We start from the raw sequence: 23,458 nt of genomic DNA on the forward strand, positions 1-23,458 counted from the left end.
CCTGGGAATGGAATCCATATGGCATTGTAGCAGTCACCAATCAAAAGCACAAACTTACATAATTTCATAAGAGTTGATACAATTCATTCCAAGGAAGAATCAAGTGAATTGTTTTTTAGTTGACACCTCAAACCTCACTAATTCATGGTTGTATAACATCTATGTATTGTTTAGATTCTCTTAATAAAATTTCTGACTCCGTCACTGTATCCACCTCAATCTTACGATAGTGACTGAATACTATTGTTGTTCTCATCAAACCGAATGGAAAGATTAACTAGCCGTACAATATTTCATGAAGAAACATAAAATAGGACAAAGGGAAGTGGATGCCTTGATTATTGACTCTCATCAAGTTTCCAGAACATAATGAAGTAAAATAGTAAAAGCTAATAGGTGAGCCATACCTTGCTCCGTATGAAACGACAAACCAATGTTCAGTCATATGACTTTCCTACTGACTGAATTGCTTGAATTAGTTGAAGGTGCGGAGTTACTACAACACTAAAAGTAGTCATACTAGTCATACTTTTTCTTCATTCGCAAACATCTAATATAAGGTATCTTTCTCCGTTGATCAGATGCGGCTATTTTGTCCAATTACTCTGGCAATGATCGTGTTGCCTGTACCTTGTGTTGAGATATTGTACAAGAAGAAGAAAATTGACACCCAAGACTTGGAATAGAGAAGAAGGGCGGGCAAGTGTAGTTCAATATTTCTCATTCACACAAGCACACAAGATATAAGGAATTCTATTCACATTTTGAAATGCCAACTATTATACACGGGCGCACATAAAGATGGACTGTCCACTATTTACTGAATTTTGCTTATTTTTGCACAGGTAACATCATTAAAACAAATAAGATAAGAATGAAAGACCCGTGATGATGGCTGGCATAGAGATGATGAGAACATGATCAAGTTTGAAGAATGATTTTCAAGTTTCAAGTACAACAACCCCCTCCTTGAGAAGCAGCTCCATCTCTTCCACCTGATGGTCCTGGAATGCCTCCATATCCAACTTTTATACCATAAGACTGCAGAAAAATATCCAAGTAGACGGGAGAATTATACACAACGAAAATAAATACTCTCATTGGCACAAAAGCATTAAGAAAGCAGGCAACCTCTTCTTAGTGGTATGTGCTACAATCTGGTTTTCTATCAATCACCAATTTACCATCACTCCCATCTAAATTACTTGTAGGGGATCAAAAGTTGGATGAATGAAACAGTGCTCGCATTATTGTGTAAACTAATAATGATATAAGTAATTTGAAATCATCAGGGGCTGCATATTTCTTTTTTATATTTCACAATTTTTATATATAACTGGGATTGTGGAAGCTGTAACAGCAGCAATTAGCTGTATATAGCCAGGACATACGTGCCCTTAAACCGGACCCACCATGCAATGGATGAAGGTGTCCCCAGACGGTTCACCTTGTTTCATGTGAAATGTCGGCAAGTTACCCAATTAGATTTTTTTGAAGGAAAAATCCTCCAGACTTTCCAATATGTTCTTTAAACTAATGAGATACTATATTTGTTAACAACAAGATTTGGTACTTAAGTGGAAAAGGGTAGAGTGTGAGGCTCATTATCCACCAAGCTCTGACCCATGCGCCATCTGGCCCTTCAGGATTTCTTGGTTGTAATAATAGCAATTGGTAATAGAACCAGAATGAACCAAATATGATGTGTAGACTAAATTGGATGTGAATCACTGTTTTTCTCTACTATTTCCATATTACTCTAAAAGAGATGTCTTTTTCTGGGTATAAATAGCCAATTGCAAAAGTACTTCATCTCAGACAGGTAATGACATCAACTAATCATGACCATCAAAAAACATATCGAGCATACTCAAAATCAGCGATCAAGGTGTGGCATACCTCATTCGATACATCAAACACTCCATCTTGTATTTTCTTATAGATTGTTGAGGCTGTTTTGATGAAAGCCTGAATAATGCAGAAAAGAGATCATCCAGTCAAGAACAAAAATTTAAATTTGAGATAGAACTTCCATGGTAGGACTCAAAACCTCAAAAGACCTGTCAGATCAGAAAATTCCTTACCTCTTCAACATTCTGAGCTGTTTTAGCTGAGGCCTCCATGAATATCAATCCGTTTTCTTTGGCAAACTGCTCACCTTCTTCTGTGCTTACAGCCCTTCTATGAGCCAGATCACACTTGTTCCCAATCAGCATTATGGTCATGTTTGCATTTGCATGCTGTCTTGCATCTTCTAACCAACTAGCAAGGTGATTAAAAGTTTCCCTCCTATTTAATTTGGAGAAAACATTCAAAATCTTGTGACCAACTAAAATAATGCAAGCAGAGATAATAGACACGCAAATCAGGCTATCCTGATTTTATATTGTAACATATTTTCCCCTCGTTTGCATTCTCTAATGGAAGTAGATTTCATAAAACAGATGCTTAACTTTACCCCCACATAAAGTTTCAATTGGACCATGAAGAGTATTAAGTGCATTACAGATTTCAGGAACAAATAAGGCTTGAAAACTATATGACTCTAGCTCACTAACTGGCAGAGCTGCTGCTCTGGAAGTTTAATGCTCATCCATTATCTTTTGCACTTCTTATTATCTTGACCAAATTTTTTATTCCTCCCCTTAGTCCAGAATATATTAGCTATCATGATCATAACACCATCAGATATGTCCTTGCTATGATAGACTAAAATGTGATGTTCCTTAATTAGTTTAACTAAAAGACTACAATATATTTGAGTTGCAGCCACTTTAAATGAGATCTTCAGGGCAGCAAGTTACTCTACTGGAATTTCTAACCAAAGTTAAATTACACATAAAGAAGTACACCTCCTAGGCTCCTAGAGTTACATGCATTATGAAAGTGTCAAATTCCCTTATCCAAAGTGACAAAGATGTGTGCTACCTTGTAATATCATAAACAAGTAATGCGCCCGCAGCCCCTCTGTAATATGACCTTGTGATGGATCTGAATGATTCTTGACCAGCCTGAAACGAGAACATTTATAAGAACATGCCTTTAGACTTTAGTGATAGCACATTTAGAGATGAAAACTAGGAGGAGGACTTGGTCTCATTTAGGTTAAGCTCCAAATGATTTGCTTTTTTTTAAAAAAAAAAAGATGATAAACTGAACTATGGACTTCTATAGGCATTTATCCCGAAATTCTACATAACATACTAAGAGAAAACAGAAGAAGAGAGTTTTTCTCACTAACCGTGTCCCAGATCTGTAGTTTAATTGGTTTGTTGTCGATTGTGATCATTCGAGCCCCAAATTCAACCCCGATGGTCAGGTCATGGACTGGTTGAAACCGTTTGTCCGTAAATTGCAAAAGTAGACATGACTTTCCAACTCCTGTATAGAGAATATTATATCTTTATAAGTGAAGTCTCGCACAAGACTTTAAGTAACATATGCATGGACATCACACAGTACAATCTAATGCATCGTAATTTCAAACAGGGATGATAGGGTTGCACTCTTTCATGGCATAGTAAATCTAAAAGAGGCATTATGTGAGTCCTGAAATAGCAATAAAACATACAGAATCATATTAAAATAACAATCAGATAAACAGTAAAGAGTTTAGAATCACATTGAGTTTGAGTGTCTCTAAGAGAATATGTATTGGCATGGAACTTTGTCATAATGGGTGGTGATGCTCTTGAGCAATTGATTTCATGATAAAGGTACAAATTCATGTATATTTCACGTCTTAAAACATTGAAATTATGAACATGATAATTCAAAGAGTGAGTATTGTAACTTCCACAAGCTAATGTCTTTCATGCTTTTTGAAAGCATTTTCCAGTTCTCACGAGTCCAAAGAAGCTGTGAAGGTAATTTCTAAAACTGCTCACTATTTTACAGTGTTGTCAAAGGCGCCCTTAAGCCCGGGAACAAGACTCGAAACATGTTGAGTACTTCCCCTTGCTTGATGTGTGCTTGAGTGCTGTCATCAAGGCTCTAAGACATACTTTTTCTTCCCAATGAGTGTTTCTTAAAGAGGCAATACTAAACAAATTAATATTTTACATTATTGTTATTCTTTTTTAAATTTCTTTGTCCATATATTTGTTGTTCATGCTAATAATTACTAGTCTTGGACAGTGTTGTCAAAGGCGTGCTTAAGCCATGAAGCAAGACTCAAAATATGTTAGTGCTACACCTGGCTTAATGCCCCAACGGACCTAGAGCTTTTTTGCGCTTTTTGTTTTTGGTAACATGGATCTTGGACTAAACATATATATATTTGTATTTTCTCTCCATTTGCACTTTTTTCATTGAAGCCAAAGGTTTATTTTTTCTTTGCGCTTAAAAGTCTGAACGGGCCTTAGAACTTTTCATTTTTGATAACACTGCTATTTTAACACTGGAAACCGTAAAATTAAACTGCGCCACTGCAGATTGACAACTTTGTAGATGCTATTTCTTGCCCTATTCTAAAGGCTTTCTACAACAGCTACAAACTAAATAGACCTCAATGACAAGTAAACAGTCAATATAGATAAAAATCAGGCTAACATACCGAAACTCTAGCTTACCAAATACACAAAACCAAATTATCAAGAGAACCTACTGATTAGATGCAAAATGGAGGAAAAATGAAAACCAATCTATTTTGCATTGCCAAGTAATAAAAATTAAAACTATAAATCAGATTCAAAATCACGCAAAATCGATTTTATTTCTACTAAATTTATGAAATCTAGATAAAAATATTAGAAGCCTATTAAAATGCTAGTTCTTAGATAGCAGCATATACTCAATTCCATATCTTTCAGAAGAATCGCTACGCTTGCAATAAGTACTTAGCTCCTGTTTGGCCATATATTTTGAAGTTGAAACATGAAACATGAAAAATTGAGTTTTTGAAGTTGTAATATTTTGAATTTGAAGTTGTGTTTGGACATGCATTTTACTTTGTGGATGGAAGTCCCAAAAACACTAGAAAATATTTGAAGCTCAGATTATCATAATCTGATCAAATTTCACTGTCAAACATATATTTGAACATCAAATTTCCGAACACTCATAAAATTCATAGCCAAACAGATATTTGTCTATAAATTTTCAAAAACTATCCTCAAAATCTCTGCTAACCGCTAGCTTAGATATCAGCATATACTCAATTGACATATATTTCAGTAAGAATCACTACAATAGAACCTCAAAAAGAATTATTTTTTTCCAGATCCATAATCAGTACTCACAAGTTCAAAAACACTAAATTTACCCAACCTATTAAACAAAATGCAGAAAAAAAAGCTGAAAATCAATCAAATTATCATCGCCGATAAACAAATTTACAGCAAAAACTTATTAATCAGATTCAAAATCATGTAAAATTATATATAAAAAAAAACTTCAAACTCGTAACTAAGCAAAAAAAAAACAAAATTACCAGTATCGCCGATGATAATATACTTGAAGAGATATGCGTACGACATGATTTACCGATACGGCGGTGGATCAACGGAGATCTGAATATAGAGAGACAGTTGAAAAAATTTGCAGGTGAGCTGGAGAAATGACATAATAATATTTTGAAGCTAATTAATTGGCTCTATTAAGATTTTTTTTAATCACGTATCTCGATTAATTTACAAAATAAGTTATGTATCCATTAAGATATACGAATTGATGTACATATCGCTTATTAATTGTTTGTTACAATTAATATAACATTACGATATAACTATGACATAATACAATACAATACAAAAACATGTATCATAGTTCTACGTTGTGTATATAGCTTGCTTTTCTTATAGGTTATTCTTCGATCTAATATTGTGGATATTATGTAACGACTAGAAAACATTATGATCTATTATCATGTTTTATTCATCAAAATAATATGATACATGCATTATGAAATGATATGTAATAATCAAACCAATGGTAGAATGTACTTGAATATGTCATGTGGAAATCAAAGAGTTGCGAAACAAAAAAAGAGGCTAAAAGAAACAGTAAAAAAAATCAATTGAAACGAAAGAAGTATTGAATTAATATCAGGATTAAAAATAAACTACAAAAGTAACTATTTGTTGTGAATATACTAGCTCGAAAGAATCACCAGAAAACCCAACTAATTTTTGTTTAGATAAAATATCATATATTGTATTGGTATCATTAAGTCTGACAATTTTGCTTAACTGATATTAAATCTGTGTGTGTGCGTGTGCACGCGCGTGTTCGTGCGTGCGTGCATGTGGGGCGCGTGCGTGCATGCGTGCGTGTGTGTGCGTGTGTGTGTGATATATTAGTATCATTAAGATTTCTTTTCGAAAATTACTCATTCGTCAATGATATACTTAGAACATCATTGATGTATGAGAAATTTTTGAACAAGAAATCTTAATAATACTATAAAAATAGACATGTCCTCTTATAATAACTAATGAGTAATTTTTAAAGAAAAACCTTAATGATATCAATACAGTATATGGTATTGATATAGTATTAGTTAATCGAAATCAGTTGTGAGTATATAATATAATTATTTAGTGTGGTATGAACGTAAAGGGTCTATGTTTGTTATTATTTTGCTTTTATGTGGTATTTGTTTAGTTTCCTTTTTTTTTTTTCAAATAGATCCTACATAACACAAATCTATAAATCAAACTCCAATACAACACGAATCTGAATTAATCAGAATCCAATACAATTACAATATACAAAAAGGGGAAAGCTTCGCAAATAGCCACTATGATAAACTTAATTATGTTTCATAGTTATAATTTGCATATTTACGGATTATAGCTATAACTGCATCATTTGTATAATTCGCTGATTTGTATAATTTGCAGGTTTGTATAATTCGCAGTCACATTTGTAAAAGAATTAAGTTATTTTTGTATAAACTCAAAACAACTAGTTTATACAATTACAAATATCAAAAGTGTAAGCAGTTATACAAATTAGATTATACAAATTTCGAATTATAAAAAAGTTATACAAATTTCGAATTATACAAACGTATGAATTATATAAAACTAAAAATTTAAGCCACGTAATTATAGCTAAAAGTAGATCGCGAATTATAATTAAGATAAATTATAGCCATGTTAACTAATTAACTAATATGTGTTTGCTTATATGATTAATTTTCCAAAAAAAAAATAGAAAAAAGGGGAAATATGACCGTTAGAGACTCTTCTAAACAAAAGCCAAATATAATTCAAAATATGCCATTAACAATGATTACTATCTACTAATCAATTAAATTTTCAATCTAAGAATTAAATTCCTCATTAATGTTACCAAAATCCAATTCCATGTACAAATCTTAACAAAACTTCCCTTTTCCTCCATTTTTTTTGTTCTTCTGTCACACATTCTTCAGGTGAGAAGGGTGTCATTGATTTAAAGATCGAATTTTTTTCGCGTTAGACTCGTTACCTTGTTCGATTCGAGAAGTGGGTTGTTTGTAGATGTCGAAAAGGGGAGTAGAAGAGATGAGAAATGAAATGGTGGCAGCTGAAGGAGAGATAAAAATGGAGAATTTTGAAAAGGGTGCTGTTGAATCTCATCCTTATGCATTTCATGTTTCTGGACCAAGAAATGTTGCTTCTCCAAATTGGAGAGATCTTATTAATTCAAGTTGGTTAGTGTTCTTTTCTTGATTTGCTGTTAAAAGTGTCAAGCTTTTATTAGTCTTGTAGCTGATGATGTAGAGTGTGCTTGTTTTTCAGTGTTTGTGGATTTTGAGTTGTGGATTTAAGACCCTTTTTCTTGATTTCAGATTTCGATTTGTTAAGGTTTAACTGATATCTAGCTAAAGCTAATTCTAGTTTGTTAGTGTTCTATATCTGCTCAATTTGTTCAAAGTTTCAAGCTTTATTAGTCTTGTAGCTGATCCATAGAGTGTGGTTGTTTCAGTGAGGATTTTAGATTTCACTTTTTTAAGGTTTAACAGAAATTGAGCTAAACCTAATTCTAGTTGGTTAGTGTTCTACATTTGCTCAATTTGTTCAAAGTTTCAAGCTTTATTAGTCATGTAGCTGATCCATAGAATGTGGTTGTTTCAGTGTCTGAGGATTTCAGATTTCACTTTTTTAAGGTTTAACTGAAATCTAGCTAAAGCTAATTCTAGTTGGTTAGTGTTCTTATATTTCATTTTGTTCAAAGTTTCAAGCTTTAGTCCTGTAGCTGATGATATAGAGTGTGCTTGTTTCAGTGTTTGGGGTATTTTGAACAGTGGATTTAAGATTAAGACCTTTTTTGATTCCAAAGTTCATTGTTTTTTAGGTTTGGTTTGGTTAATCTTGTGGTTTATATGGAATCTTGCTAAAGCTTATTCTAGTTGGTTTGTGTTCTTCCTCTCAATTAGCTTCAAAGTTTCAAGCTTTAGTCTTGTAGCTGATGATGTAGAGTGTGCTTGTTATTCAGTGTTTGGGGATTTTGAACAGTGGGTTTGAGACTTTTCTCTTTATTTCAGATTTCATTGTTTATTTGGTTTGATTTGGTTCATCTTGTTGTTTAAATGAAATCTAGCTGAAGCTGATTCTTATTCTGTTGGATTATCCCTCATAGGTGAAAGAGAGACAAATTTGTCTATGATCTTTGGAAATCCTCACATTTCGAGCTAGTTTTTGAGGTTGAATCAGGCCCAAGTTTCATTTTTTTTAATTTTATCCTGGTATCATCTACCAATTCTTGTTTCTCCTGAATCCTGATGAGTATTTAATTATCCCACATCAATGGACGGGAGGCAAATTTATCTCTTTGCATGGTCCTGGATACTTGACAATCCTCAACTCTTGAGCTACGTTTTGGGGTTGAGTTAGACACAATGACCCCGTCTCATATTACATATTTATGTTCTTGGCTTAGGCTTCCAATTGGTGTAGCTCAACAAACTTTCCTTTTATTTTTGTATTTATAGAAAGGGAGCAATCTTCTTTTGTTCTTATAGCTGGCAACGACTACCTCTTCCGACCTACAATCTCTTGAAATTCATGCATACCTAGCAAAACATAAGGCATAATGGAGGAAAAGTATCTATATAGGCAATACTATTAGCTGAGATTAAGTTTTAACTATGTTAGTATGTTTTGTTTCATTAGTCGTCTTTTGGTCTCCTTATAGTTTTATATGCTAGTAGAAATGTAGAGAACTTAGCAACTTAGTTTCGATGTTTCAAGCTTTAGGTTTGATTTGGTTCATTTGTGATTTAATTGAATTCTAGCTGCAGCTATTTCTTATTCTGAGGACTGGGATCTCTCCTTTACATATTTATGTTCTTGGCTTAAGCTTCCAACTTGAATTTAGTTGGTATTGCTCAGCCAACTCCCGTGTTATCTCTAAAATTATAGATAGTGAACAATCTTCTTTTGTTTTTCGAGCTGCCAACTATTTCCTCCGACCTACAATCTTTTAAAAGTCATGCATATCTCGCAAAAACAGTAGGGCAACAATGGAAGAAAAAGATCTATATACGTGATACTATAGCTGATTCTTGGCTTGGTTTCCCACAGCTGATTCTGTGCACCTGGACTAGTTCCACGAGGTACCTTCTGCCTCGCACTAGCACTGATACCGAGTATGAAATAGGTTTGTTTTGGGTGAATCTACAACATCCTCTTGACTTGTTATTTATTAGTAAAAGCTACTGCTAAAAGATGAATTATCATTCACTTAATATCTTGTGGTTTTGTCCTTTAAAATATTTTTGAGTTATCCTTTTTCATTCTCAATGGGCAACTACTATCTAGATGTCAGCAAACTAGTTTCCTCTATGTTGCTATGTTGCTCGGACTCTCTAAAAATGTACTACTCTTGGAGGACCACAGACGCACCAAGCGGCATTTTTGAAGAGTCCGAGCAACAAAAGCCTTCTCATAGTGCTGCTGATCTGACATTAATTATCAAGTTATGGTTCTTTTCTTCTGTAAAAATTGTTAGACAATTTGATTATGATGCAAAATAAGTATTTTGAATGAACAGGAAGGATGCTAACTACAAAAGAACAGTAATGGCTTGTTTTGTTCAAGCAGTTTACCTTCTCGAGATCGACAGACAAGAAAACAGGACTGAAGAAAATGCACTAGCTCCAAAATGGTTGATACCTTTCAAGTACAAGTTAGTCGAGACCTTAAATGACGAAAGAGATGGATCTATTTTCGGTGCAATCTTAGAATGGGATAGATCTGCAGCATTGTCTGATTTCATGCTCATCAGACCGAGTGGTGCACCAAGAGCTGTCGTAGCCTTAAGAGGAACGCTTCTCAAAAGCCAAACAATGAGAAGGGATATCGAAGATGATCTCCGTTTCTTAGCTTGGGAAAGTCTGAAAGGTTCTGTTAGATTCAATGCAGCCCTCAATGCGCTAAAATCAATTGCCACCAAATATGGCAGCAACAATGTGTGTATCGTAGGCCACTCACTCGGAGCTGGATTTGCTCTCCAAGTAGGAAAAGCGTTAGCAAAAGAAGGCATACATGTAGAAGCACATTTGTTCAATCCACCCTCAGTTTCACTTGCTATGAGCTTAAGAAACATAGGCGAAAAAGCTGGTGTCGCATGGAAAAGGCTCAAATCAATGCTCCCTTCGAATCAAGATACCCAAACTAGCAACGAGGGAAATGATACTCAATCATTTCGGATAGGCCTAAAACCATGGGTGCCACATTTGTACATCAACAATAGCGATTACATATGTTGCTCTTACACTGATCAAGAAAAGAATGGACTACGAGATAACCACGACGAGTGTGATAAAGAGAATGCAACACCAAGAAATGGACAACAAGTTGTTGCTGCTGCAAAGCTTTTTCTGTCATCTAACAAAGGGAAACAAAAGTTTCTTGAGGCACATGGATTGGAGCAATGGTGGTCTGATAATTTGGAACTACAAATGGCTATTAGTAACAGCAAGCTTATCAGTCAGCAGTTGAAATCTTTGTACACTCTTCCTGCTTCTCAACTAACACAACCAAAGCGCGGCCAATGAACGGAACTGGCCTTCCAGAAATGTCATCTGGTGCGCGGTTCGATCTTCCAAAAGTAGTACATTTTTAGAGGATGTGACATGTTCAACGAGCAACATATATATAGTCATCCCATAAATAACTCATACTCTTATATACCCTTGTGTTGCTCGGACTCAAAAAAATGTCATTTGATGCGTGTTAAATATCTTTCAAGAGTATCGTATTTTTGGAGGATCCGATACATTTAAGCAAAATATATACTCATTTCCCTATGTTTGTGTTCATTTTTTCCTGTTTATATATATAGATTGATCTTGATGTATGTGATTAATAATGATGAGATTGTTATACATAAAATTTTACTTAGTGCTTTTTTTTTTTTTGTTAATAAATGTATTCTTATTTCATTTTTTTTCTTTTACTAGTCTGATTCAACGTAAGTCAAAGTAGATATAATTTAATAATTCCAATAGAGTGATTATTTTTTATTTTTTTTATGCAACAACCAACCAACCACTATATTATCTCATGTGAGATTTTGTGCTGAAATAGTTTATATTTTCAAATTATATATATATATATATATATATATATATATATATATATAAAATAATCTCATAAAAATTAGTTACTAAAATAAAAAATTTAAATGACAAATATTATTCGACTCTGCTGGGGATCGAACCCAGAATCTCTGGTTTCGTAGACCAGCGCCTTATCCATTGGGCCACAGAGTCCTTATTGATATAAATTTTGAATAGAAATATAAGATTTAATTGCATCATGATTTGTAATAATGTCCTTCACTTGAGAAAAGTCTCCATTTTTTTTTATAAAAAAAAAACCTTTTTCTTTTAAGAAATTGAAAATTGCTTAAATTTTTTTTATTTTTTTAAAATGGAAATCGCTGCCAAAATTTTTTTTTTCCAAAACAAAACTGAAAATCTCTGTCTAAGTATCGATTTGAATTTCTTTTTTTAAAAAATCACATTTTGCAAAATCGCTGCAGTAGTAGCGATTTTGCTTTTTTCGGTGGAGTAAATCGCTGTTGTTCCAGCGATTTTACCATTTTGGTTGATATAAAATTTTATGTACCGTTTTGAAATTTTTTATTATATTTTATAGGGAAAATTGTATAAAATAGCAAACTAATAACCTAAATTAAATAGAATAGCTAGGGTTTGATTTAATTGTGCTCCATAGCAAACATTATCTAAAATTTGTCAGCGTCTCTCTCCCAAGAATCTCGCTTGCCACTCTCCATTCTCGCTCGCCTCTCTCGCTTTATACACAGAAGTGTATAATTCTGTTTCTGTTTTGTATAAAGCGAGAGAAAATTGTATATACACATGCAAAAATGTATATCTTCGTGTTATACACTTAATTATACAATTTACAAACATTTTACTTCAAAATTGCAGAGAAAAAGGCCAACGAATTATACAATTGCAGTGAAATACAATTTTCTCTAGCTTTATACAACATAAGTGTATATATTGTGTTTTTGTTTTTGTATAAAGCGAGAAAAACATATATATTTTTGCTATAAACTTATAATTATGCAATATACATACATTTTAATTCGATTCAACTATATGCAAAGCAAATTATACAATTGCAGCGAAATAGGCCAGCGAATTATACAATTTAGGCCAGCGAATTATACACTTGTATATGTATAGCGAATTATACAGTTTTTATGTTTGCTATGGAGCGCAATTATGCAAAATTTGCTATATTATACAAATATGAATTTTTTGTTTGCTATATGTGAAAGTTGCCCTATTTTACACCCTTTAGGCTCCGGACTCCTACAATGTATTACAAATCTTTGTTTATTTATAAGAGATATAAAATAAAATAAAAAGGTAATAATAGATAACAAGAACCATATACAATTTTATACATAAAAGATCTCAAATTTCAATGGAAGATTTAATAATGAGTTTTTGAGTTTATCGACAAATTAAATATATATATATATATATATATATATATATATATATATAAAATTAACTTTTAATTCAAAATTCACAACGTCTAAATAAACTTAATAATGCAAAATATTGGACAAATAAGAATCATAATTATCACAAAGAGAGACCTGTTCTTGAACCAATGGTACATTCCCTTCATAATGATGATAATTAGAACATGTGTCTATCTCCAATAGCCATGACTCCATTTTCTTATATTCTTCTGAAAAAATTATTTTCGGCGAATATTTTTGAATAGAAGACTCATGATGTGTAGTAAAAGATGACGGCATTGCTCCTTCCAATGAATCTAAGGATAATTCTTGATTGATACTTTGTAGGTGTGATTCAGATTCATGTATCGTAAGGTTTTGAGTTGGATGCTCAGATACAGACGACTCGTGATGAATTGATTCATTGCCTGTGAGTTGTTGAACAAGATTCTTGAAATTTGAACAACTTGTGATATAAACTTTGGGTTTCAATAACTTTATTAAGTTGTTGAGTTGTTTCTTGTTGCATGGTATATTATTGTTCTTGTTGATCTTATTTTGTGACATGGCTCTTTTCCCCATGAGAAAAACTAGGAATTTTTGCTCTTATTGAAGGGATCCTAAGAGGTATTAATATGAAGAAGAAAAAAATCTTATGTTAATATATTTAATTAATATAAGAAGATTAGTGATTAAAGATGCTGAGAAAATGTTGCATTCTACACTAAGATGTGAAAATTAGAGTCCATTCTACTCTAATTTATTAAGAATATTCCATGGATTGTCATTTGTTAGTGTATTTTTTGTAGTATTATTAGGAAAGTTAATGCAGACATTACTCTATTCTATAGTTTCCATTTATAAAATGACATTTGTGAAAGGGTAAATTTTGATATGAAATGATAATTTGGGGATAGAGAGGTCGCTTCCAATAGACCCTCGACTAAACAAACACTGAAAAAGAGACGATAGTAATAAACAGAAAGGGGTCCGAAATAGAACATCACCTATCATGAGGCTCGAACCTAAGACCAAAAGCTTGTGAAGAACACCCGTCTTATCTTCATTTGCTTCGTGTAAACACCCGAGTGCAAGCTTAGCAGCATCTAGCAAAACCGCGAAAATGTCGACAATGTGGGGGTGGGGTGGAGGGGTGGGGGGTGGGGATTGTCATTATATGACTACTGAGCAATGACCAGGGAAGACAAAGTAAGAGCATCTCAAGCAAAAAATTCAATATAACATTCTTCATGTTTTGAACAAAATGAGGCATTGACTACTATAATCCATCTCTTTGAATCTGTGCACTATCAGGGCAATACTACAAATGTGAAATATTTAAATCATGGCTAAGGGAAATGAAACATAATATATGGTCTTCTGTGAGTTCATAATCTATAGAAACATTATTCAAACAAAAATTGTGACGAATGGCGTATACAACGAAAAGATGATTGGAGCTGTGCATATTTCTCAAAGTTCCTCTAACGATTCCCGGATAAAGAAGAACCAATTTCTATCATTAAAGGATAGACAGGACTGAATTCTTTGTCTCCTCTTGAACGTACCTTAGAAGCATAGTCGTCCAGTGTAGCTTTGATGCCTTTCCATATCTGGTCCTCGCCTTGTGAATCCATCCATAGTGAATACTGCATTGGAGTAAGTCTATTTCTTTGCAAGGGTGATTGAAGTTCTTCAGGACCGCGTGAGTAGAGATGGTGCAGTATGACACTTGGTGGTAGATCTTGACGAAGTGGGGATGAAGCAAGTTGAGATGTTTCCAGGAATATAACAGGACGAAATGCTCTAAGTGCTCGATATGGGGCACCGAGCTGTTCAACTGGAAACAAGTTTTGGCCAACTGCCAATTCCAGCTCAGCCATGTCCCTGGCTAATCTTAACTTGCCTGATTCTGAGAGAGGTCTAACGAGTGAAGCATGCCTGATGAAAAATATCAAAACTCTAGACGCCATGCTCCTCACGAGGGTAGTACAAATAGTTTCTGAACCTGTAGTCAAGCTATTTGCCGAAGAAGGCAACAGCCTGGACAGGAACTCACTACGGAAATGGAGAATGCTCTTCTGCAACTCTTCCATATAAGGTGATGCATTATTCTCCATAGCAGCATCCATGCCGAGACTACCAAAATTTTGATCATGAATTTGCAAGATGCATGACTCCAGTCGATCAAGCATTGATTGGAATAGTGGTGTCACTGAATCACCTGCAACCCCATAGATAGATCCCAGTGCGGGAGACAAAATATCGGTTGCAATAGCTGGTAATCCTGCCACCATAGACGATATGCGGGTATGAATTTCTTGCAGATGCTGGCATAACGCAAAGTTCTTCACCTGTGCTGGAGTTGCAGGACCTGTTATCTGTCGTGCCTCGGGACCTGCAGATATCTGTAGATAAAGTAAATCTATGAAATTCGAGTAGATGTGCCTATAGATACTAAATCATTTATCTAAATTTTTAATCAACTCAATTACTCTGATGGAAAGATTATTGATATCACCAGACCCTACCATCCACCTCCTACTGGGAGAATACAGAAACAATCAAGGGAAATCATTTGCGATATGTTGCCAAAGAAAAGGGAGAGAGAGAGAGAGAGAGAGAGCAAACTTCCACCTTTCCCCAAATGAAAAGAAAACGACGAGAGGTAGTAGTACTTACTAAAATTCAGTAATAAGAATAACAACCATTTCTAATTCTAGTAATCAAAGTAGTTCTACTCATTCCAGACATCAAGCTTAGAGTATCAATAATAGCTTACAAAGATTAACCTACTCGAAGTTGCTAGCTGTTTACTCTATTTAACTTTCAATACTGTCAAGGACCACAGAAAACAAGTTCTATCGAAATGCAGAATAGTACGAGAAAGAGCAAGAACAAGATGGAAAGAAGAAATATAAACAGAAAAAAGTAAAGTTTCTAGGTCACTGTTAGCATTTACAAATCTTAGGCTTTTGCAATATCTTTTTTCCCTTGTTTCGGGTGGCGTAATAGCATTTCTTAGCAATCAGCTTCTTATAACTATTCCTGTTTCAAGAACTTCCGCTATACCTTTCAAGTTTCAAAAACATAACTATGCAAACTTATTTACCTCTTCACAGTTCACACCATAATTATGAACTAGTTGTCTGCAAAGTATAAATAATTATTTTCCATTTCATTTTGAATCGAAATATCATCCAATGTACATCGAGGAGAAAGTGATCAAATCAAACAACGGTACTCTGCACTAATTCAAATTAGGGTGATTGTAGTAGGTCCTTGGATAAACTTCATTTCTTTTTTTGTATAGATAAGTGTGATATTTTTTTTAGGTTAGTTCATGAAAACATTAGTAGGTGAGAACAAATTGTTCAAGATTCTTCTATTTGACGTTGTAGAAACATAAATCAATAAAATGTTTGGCAGGGGTTTATAGAAAGGTTTGAGAGGAGGTTGGCTACTTGGAAGAAGCTATTCCTCTCAATTGGAGGCAGACTAACAAAGAAAAATAGTGTGCTGGGCAGTTTGAGAAATTACTTCCTGTCCTTGTTTCCTATTTCTAACAAAGTGGTAAAGCAGGCTGACATGATAAGGAGACTCTTGGCTGTGACCACCACAAATTCCATCTAATAAAATGGAATATGGTAATTAAACCAAAAAGTCTCGATGGAATGGGAATGGAAATCAGCAGATGACTTTGTAATTCAATCTTTTGACTTTGTTGGATCTTAAAAGTTTTTAGCAGAAGTCAACTTGGCTTTGCAATATTGCATCCACTGGATGCATCATTTTGATAAAAAAAATGTTTCTTAAACAAAAAGAAAAAGATTCTTCCGTTTGAGGTTCGTGGAAAATGATCTGCAGTAAATTGTAGGAACTTGCATCAATGCAAACTCTCTTTTTCTATAACATGCAGCAAACTCTTTTAGATACTTTTTGTTCAGCTTAGCTATAATATACTGGTCTTACTCCAAAATCTAAATAACGACATGCTAAATTAGAGGAACTTCCACCCCTAGGCCTATAAATTAACCCCTGTTCCTTTCCCCTGATTGCAGCACTTTCTGGTTGATGTATGAATGAACTGGATTCTAAATTTCTGGAAATGCAGACCTATCTCTACATTCTTCACATACAAACTGGCAACTCTCCCTCATTTCCACTCAACAAATAAAAGCAATTGTATTATTCAAGTGTAAAACAGCTGCTTCAAATGTTCATACCCAAACTGCAGATATTACATAAATCATGAAGCTAGGCAGTGAGCTCGTGATATACAATTTTGCTTCTTAAAGTTATAAACAGTGTTTTCTCCCAAGAACGTTCTGTCATACAAATTTAAAAAAGGTACCTGGTATTCTGTTCTTTCTGAAAGCAGAAGCAGAACTTTGTTGATCTCACGCAAGACAAGAAGAGTTAACCGAGCATCCATCTGGACGGCTTCTATTTCTTCTTGAATTCGTGATATAATCCTTGCTATATGATCTTTTGAAGGAACAGTTCCACGACCGGACACTGGAAATACAGTATTAACAAGTTCTGAAAGACGGCTCAGACAGAGGGTTAGGAAAGCAGTCTGGAATATTTCAATGGAAGATAACATTTGGTCCTTTGCTTCTGAACTGAGAGCTGGTGGAACTCCTTTGACGTCTGTATCACGTGAAATTCTTTCAAGCAGGTTTTCTAACATAGAGAAGAGTTTTGGATATCCAAGAGTGAATATCTCCTTAACAAAACTTGATGTGCTGAAAGTGGACTTCATTTGGTTAGCAAAAGATTTACCCAGTGCCTCCCAAACACGATCCGTCAATATCGGATCACCTTCCTGAAAAATATGTAGCAATGTAAGCAGCCATGGAAATAACAACAACATGCTTTTCCTCGTGTCATTAATCATCTTACAACTTACTTGCCCTCTTTAATTTTTCATTTAGCTTTGGTTGGTCTTTCTTAGAAATATATTTGCAATTGAGCATAAGCATTAACCGTTTATGAAATTCCATAAATTACGTTTGATTAATCTTAGTGTAATGTGACCAGAAATAACCTGATTATATTTTAGTGAACCTCATAACGAGCAGCGAGTGTCAATGATTCTATGGTCCCGAAGTCCAAACAGGTTCGAAGGCTAATCTAGTATCTAAAATTCAATGAGTTCATATATATTCAACAATGCAATTAATTTGAGGAAATAGAGTGGAAAAGTATGGGAGACTAGTTTATCTGGTATACCTTCGGCACTGGCTAATGTTGATTGGTAAGACTTAAAAGATGAAAAAAGGAAGAGAATGTCTTTCTACCACAGAAAACTAATCCTAATAACTTGAGGTATGCTAGTCACCTTTACTTAATCCACAAATATTTCCTTACTTTTTCTGTTCTGAATATTTTTCACCAGCCGGATCCATAAGCTACAGCCTATTAGTATACTACAATAGCACAATCTTAACTTATGGAGTAAAAAAAAAGGGACAAGCAAAGGAATAAAATTGCCTGTTGTTGAGTCCACCATTGAAAAATAAGGTGGATTGTTAGATATTCAGTTTCTAATTGGGCACATCAGAAGATTAAATCTCTGAATCAGTCATATTTAGGGGATGCCATCTTTGCTTCCTTGTGTTTTCTGTTACCAACCTCATCATAAAACACTAAATGAACTTAATGAGGAATATTTCTAAATTAGGTCATGTCTCATCACATGCAAATTGCAATCAAAACAGAGTAGATATTTAAGAAATACGGAAAATTGTCACACAGCCAGACATAAGAGTTCACTGTGTTTCTTAGTCTATTATTAAGTAAATTAGTAGGAAGAGGGCATTATTTGTTCTAATAGATCAGTGGACCTTTGCACAGTGAAAGGAGAAGGCAGCAATTGTTGGAGTAAGACAGCCCCACTCTCAATGCATGAGTTATATTACACAGGGATTATATGGCAGGAAAGATTTTTGGGGGACAAGCAAAAATTCATTTCAAAATTTTATTCTTCTAAGATTTAAATCTTTAGGAATTAGGATCATAGAATCAGCTCAAATACACTTCTCATTTCATTACAGATTTGTTAGCCTTACTTTCTATCAGATTCACCGTTCCTTTAAAAGAACTTACCATACTGTACCCTTGGTAGCAGAAACCATTTCATGGACTGATTAACTTAATATTACCGATGGTTTCCTTTTCATTGTCAAATAAGTCACCCTCAAACACAGGGCTATAATTGGGGACAAAAGGACTTGTTGTGACCCACATTATGAGAACAGAACAACATAATGAGGAGTTGACAGTGTCTCACTACCTCGCATGATTACAGCTAATTTCATCATTTTCCACAGAATATTGCTTTCGGATACCTAAATGTAACTGCATAAGGTTATATACATTTCTTTTGGAATGAAAATTCTTTTACCCTATGGACACAATCAGCTAATCTCCCTTAAAAATTGCTCAAAGTTGGTCTTTTTCGTGTTGAAGTAGATTTCATTAATAGCAGCAAACAGAAACAAAAGCAAAAATTACAAAAGACAGATTGAGTCAGCTCGTATACAAAAATCGAAGCTCTAAGTAGAGAGTTGATGCAATCCCAAAAATGATTGTTCATAGTTGGTCCGCTTGGGTCATACCAAGGTTAAAGTCATAACAAGGTTAACTAAACCTAAGTTACCAAATCGGAGCAACAGATTCAAGCTCAATGCTACCACAAGTCATGAAACTTGGGGGCTCCCTGGGAGTAGCCAAAAGAAGAAACTGCTTGCTATCAGAATTCACTATTCCTCAAGCAGTACTCACCATACTGTACTTTTTTCTGCGAAACTTATACTGACCACTTTTTCCCTATTAATTGCCTCACTAATCACCCTCAAACACAGGATCAGGACCCTGAAAAAGGATATCCGCATTATCAATAACACAACTACATAATGGTGAGTAGTGAAGACAGTCTATCGGTACTTCCCATGATTTCATTGTTTTCCATAGAGTATTCTTTTAGATATCCTGAATGTAACTACCTAGGATTATATATATTTCATTTGGAACCAACCTTTCTAGCAAAGATCCTGATAACACGCTTAAGCTGGCTCAAACCAGGTCTTCGGTTTCTATCTAGCTATAAAGTTATTTTGCAGCTTAACCAATTCCATATTTCCAACACAAGGCAACATATTCAGGCTTAATGTGATCATGCCATTTTAGACTACAAATAACTCAATATAAGAAAAGCATCATATATAACTTCTTAGAAACAATTCATATCAACTAAAGATGCATTCACACACCTGCATGACCTCATCAAGCAGCAAGACATGCGTAAAGGGGTCTCTTTTCTTCGATAAAACCCTCTGCAAATGCCAAACAGCAACCACAATGGAATGCAATTGGTCCATACAACCACTCATCCTTTGCCATAATGCATCCTTCGCCTTTGCACTTCCCCCAAACTGTGGTGTCCCACTTCTCTGCACCCCTCCCGGACCAAATCCGCCACCAGCAGATATAGCTTTCATATCCAAAGCAGTCGTTATACTCTTCACTCCCATTGCCTTATACTTGCTCACTAACCCATCCACAGTTCCCCTCAACTCCCCCATATTATAAAACACCTGAAGCCCAGCCCCAACTTCAGCTTGATTCAAGCCTTCAAGTCCTTTTTCCAAAACTTTCATCCCTTCAGCCCGTAATTTCTGCCCAATTTCAAGAACCCATTTGAGTTCCAAATCAACCACATCAATCCCAGCTAAATGGTACTCATTATAAAGCGATAGTATCTCAAAATGTAGCTGAGCAGCTTTCGAAAGATCCAATTTTTCCGGGTCTGGGGTCGAATCCATGAGATCCCTAAGCTTTTTAGACAACCGAATAGTCCTAATTGTCGATTGAAGCAGCTCAGTAGCTGAATGAAGATTCGAAAGCTGAAGGGTCTTCACTTCAATTACTTGATGAGGATCAGAGAGTTCAGAACGGACCCGACGTAGCGACGACTGAAGAGACGTAACCGATGAACGAAGAGTCGAAAGTGCAGATTCAGCAGCACGTAATGAAGTAAGCTGATTGAGCAAATCATGATGACGTGTAAGAACTTCATGACGAAGCTGATGGTCAAGGAGACGGAGACCTTCTTGAAGCTTCTCGATACGTGAAGCGGTAGAACCGGAGGAAAGTGCGGCGGAGGAGAAACGTGTGGAATCAAAGTCGGAGGATAGGAAGGATGAGAAAATGGGATCGGAAGTGAAGGAATCGAGAGGGGAAGAGGCAGGTGTGAATGGGGTAAGGCCGGAGGTTGGAGTAGGAGTAACGGTAGCAGTAGGGGTGGGGTTGATGGATCTGTCTTTGAAAGTTGAGAGACGTTGAAGGGGAGATGAAGAAGATACGGGTGTAGATGATAAATGCGTTGATCTCTGAATCGCCGGAGACGCCATTGATTCCGGCCACCGGCGATGTAACAAAATGCTGGCTTTTTCTGATCGTTTTGAACTGAGTGAGAATTTGGGTCTGTTTTTCACATTTTCTTAAACAAGTTCTAAAAGAGGAGTTAGTTTATTCATTGCAAATGTAGTGATAAAATTCCCCTATATTTTATCTTTTTGAAATTTTATTTATAAAATTATACGGAATATATTATAGTTATTGTAATTTAGAAAAATAAGTAATGACATATTATTAATCATAATCGTGGATATCATTATATTTCCTCTGTTCCTATTTAGTTGTTCATTTTAGAAACATATTATTAATCATAATCGTGGATATTATTATATTCCCTCTGTTTTTATTTAGTAATTTATTTTAGAAGTGACACACATATTAAGACACCAATTATTATCATAGGTTAATTACAATTTTATCTTTAACTTAAAAAGATTATGCAACTATCTAAGTATAAAAAATATTTTTTTTTTGGTTTCAAAAAGCATGCATTACAACTTAGTAACATTTGAAATTTACTAGAATTAAATAAGGGCATATAAGGAAAAATATTATTGTCTTTTCTTGATTTGTTAAAAAAGACGAATAAATCAGATATAAAAGAAAATATGGACAAGTAAATAGAAACAGATATAAAAGAAAATATGGACAAGTAAATAGGGACAGAGGGTGTATTTGTTAACTAGATTTCTTTCCTTTTCAAGTTAATCAATCGTCTTTTTAGTTAATTTCGAAATTTGTTCTTTAGTCATCTACTTTTAAAGGAAAAAAAAAGATAAATATACCCGAAACTATCGCAAATAATAAATACCCTCCGTCATAATTTCGGGACATTGATGCTCTTGCCGTCCAAAAACTAGAATATATATATACACTTTACACTAACGGACATACACGTGCCATAATCTTATTTGTCGATCCGACATTTATCGACGAATAAAATTGTGCCACATGTTCCTACGTAGTATTCCGTTAAAATGAAGGACATATATGCTCTAATTTTTTAACGATATGGACACTAATATCTCAAAAGTATAACGGATAATATTTACATATCATTTATGATATATAAAGGATATATTTATCCTTTTCCCATAACGGATTATAGAATTTGAAGCCCAGGAACAAAATAAGAAAAAAGTGGGAGATAATAACGGTTTCACACACAAAAAATTTGTTTAAATAATTTTTGAGAGATTTTCTATTTAAGTCAACATATTTTGTTATGTAATCTATTAATAACATTTGTTGTTTTATAATGAATTATCAATTAAGTTAAAAAGAAACTTTTTTAAAAAAAAAAAGTTACAAAGAAACTATTGTAGAAGGATATTTTGTGAAATAAGAATAAATAAAATTATTAATAAGTAAAATTTGCTCAAATAGTTAACAATTTTATCATTTTTAGTAGAATAAGAATTCGAGAAAAAGGAATGAAGTCATTTTAGTAATGCCTAAAAAATGCATAATTGTCATTATTCGTCAGGTTAAATAAAACAATATAGATTTAGTAATTTATAATAAATTTATCGTTGGACAATCTAACTTATGTTATTTATTCAAAAAAAAAATATTGTTTAAACTTATTACAATTACAATGAAACTCACCAAATACATATTATCATATTATATATAAAAGAAACACTAAACTCATTAACATAAATAGATTGCAAGTTTAATGGCAAATAAAAGGTCATATTATCATTACTCGTTGCAACAAAACTAACATAATCATCTATTATGTTTATAGCATAAAAACGATTTTCGATATATGCTTAATTTATCGATCAAAAATCATAGTAAATAAAAATTTAATTTATCTTGATAATAAATTTGATCAATTCGATTTTTTGAGCTTTTTTAAATCAGCTTACATGCCCAACGTAAATTAAATTACAATACACACAAAAAAAATAGTTTAAATTTTTTTTTCCCTTTAAACTAAGGAATGAAAGAAAAAACAAAATAAGAATAAGAAACTCAAATAATTATAATAAAAGAAGTCAAAAAATAATTTATGTATGAAAAAAATTAAAATATACCTTAAATTTTTATAAAAGAATCATATATACCCATAAATAATTTTTTAAAAAAAAAT

General features: G+C 33.9%; 3 protein-coding genes and 1 non-coding gene across 4 annotated transcripts; 1 reads left to right on the forward strand and 3 right to left on the reverse strand.

The window, feature by feature from the left end:
- Nucleotides 1-704: 704 nt before the first annotated feature.
- LOC101253324 (ras-related protein RABB1c) lies at nucleotides 705-5,789 on the reverse strand. Its single transcript, XM_004248168.5, has 6 exons — nucleotides 5,432-5,789; nucleotides 3,242-3,381; nucleotides 2,929-3,011; nucleotides 2,085-2,289; nucleotides 1,900-1,968; nucleotides 705-1,041 (listed from the first exon to the last, which is right to left on the reverse strand). The coding sequence occupies exons 1-6, from the start codon at nucleotides 5,475-5,477 to the stop codon at nucleotides 949-951; spliced, it is 636 nt and encodes a 211-aa protein (XP_004248216.1). The 5' UTR covers nucleotides 5,478-5,789; the 3' UTR covers nucleotides 705-948.
- Nucleotides 5,790-7,225: 1,436 nt separating this feature from the next.
- On the forward strand, nucleotides 7,226-11,324 carry LOC101263552 (GDSL esterase/lipase At4g10955-like). Its single transcript, XM_004248439.4, has 2 exons — nucleotides 7,226-7,639; nucleotides 9,982-11,324. The coding sequence occupies exons 1-2, from the start codon at nucleotides 7,467-7,469 to the stop codon at nucleotides 10,985-10,987; spliced, it is 1,179 nt and encodes a 392-aa protein (XP_004248487.1). The 5' UTR covers nucleotides 7,226-7,466; the 3' UTR covers nucleotides 10,988-11,324.
- Nucleotides 11,325-11,631: 307 nt separating this feature from the next.
- Nucleotides 11,632-11,704, reverse strand: TRNAR-ACG (transfer RNA arginine (anticodon ACG)). Its single transcript has one exon. It is a non-coding gene; the product is annotated as a tRNA-Arg (tRNA).
- Nucleotides 11,705-14,146: 2,442 nt separating this feature from the next.
- On the reverse strand, nucleotides 14,147-21,590 carry LOC101253027 (conserved oligomeric Golgi complex subunit 5). Its single transcript, XM_004248167.5, has 3 exons — nucleotides 20,214-21,590; nucleotides 17,291-17,764; nucleotides 14,147-15,344 (listed from the first exon to the last, which is right to left on the reverse strand). The coding sequence occupies exons 1-3, from the start codon at nucleotides 21,351-21,353 to the stop codon at nucleotides 14,421-14,423; spliced, it is 2,538 nt and encodes an 845-aa protein (XP_004248215.2). The 5' UTR covers nucleotides 21,354-21,590; the 3' UTR covers nucleotides 14,147-14,420.
- Between the last annotated feature and the right edge of the window lie 1,868 nt (nucleotides 21,591-23,458).

This window comes from Solanum lycopersicum, chromosome 10 (assembly GCF_036512215.1).
Source record: "Solanum lycopersicum chromosome 10, SLM_r2.1".
Classification (NCBI taxonomy): domain Eukaryota; kingdom Viridiplantae; phylum Streptophyta; class Magnoliopsida; order Solanales; family Solanaceae; genus Solanum; species Solanum lycopersicum.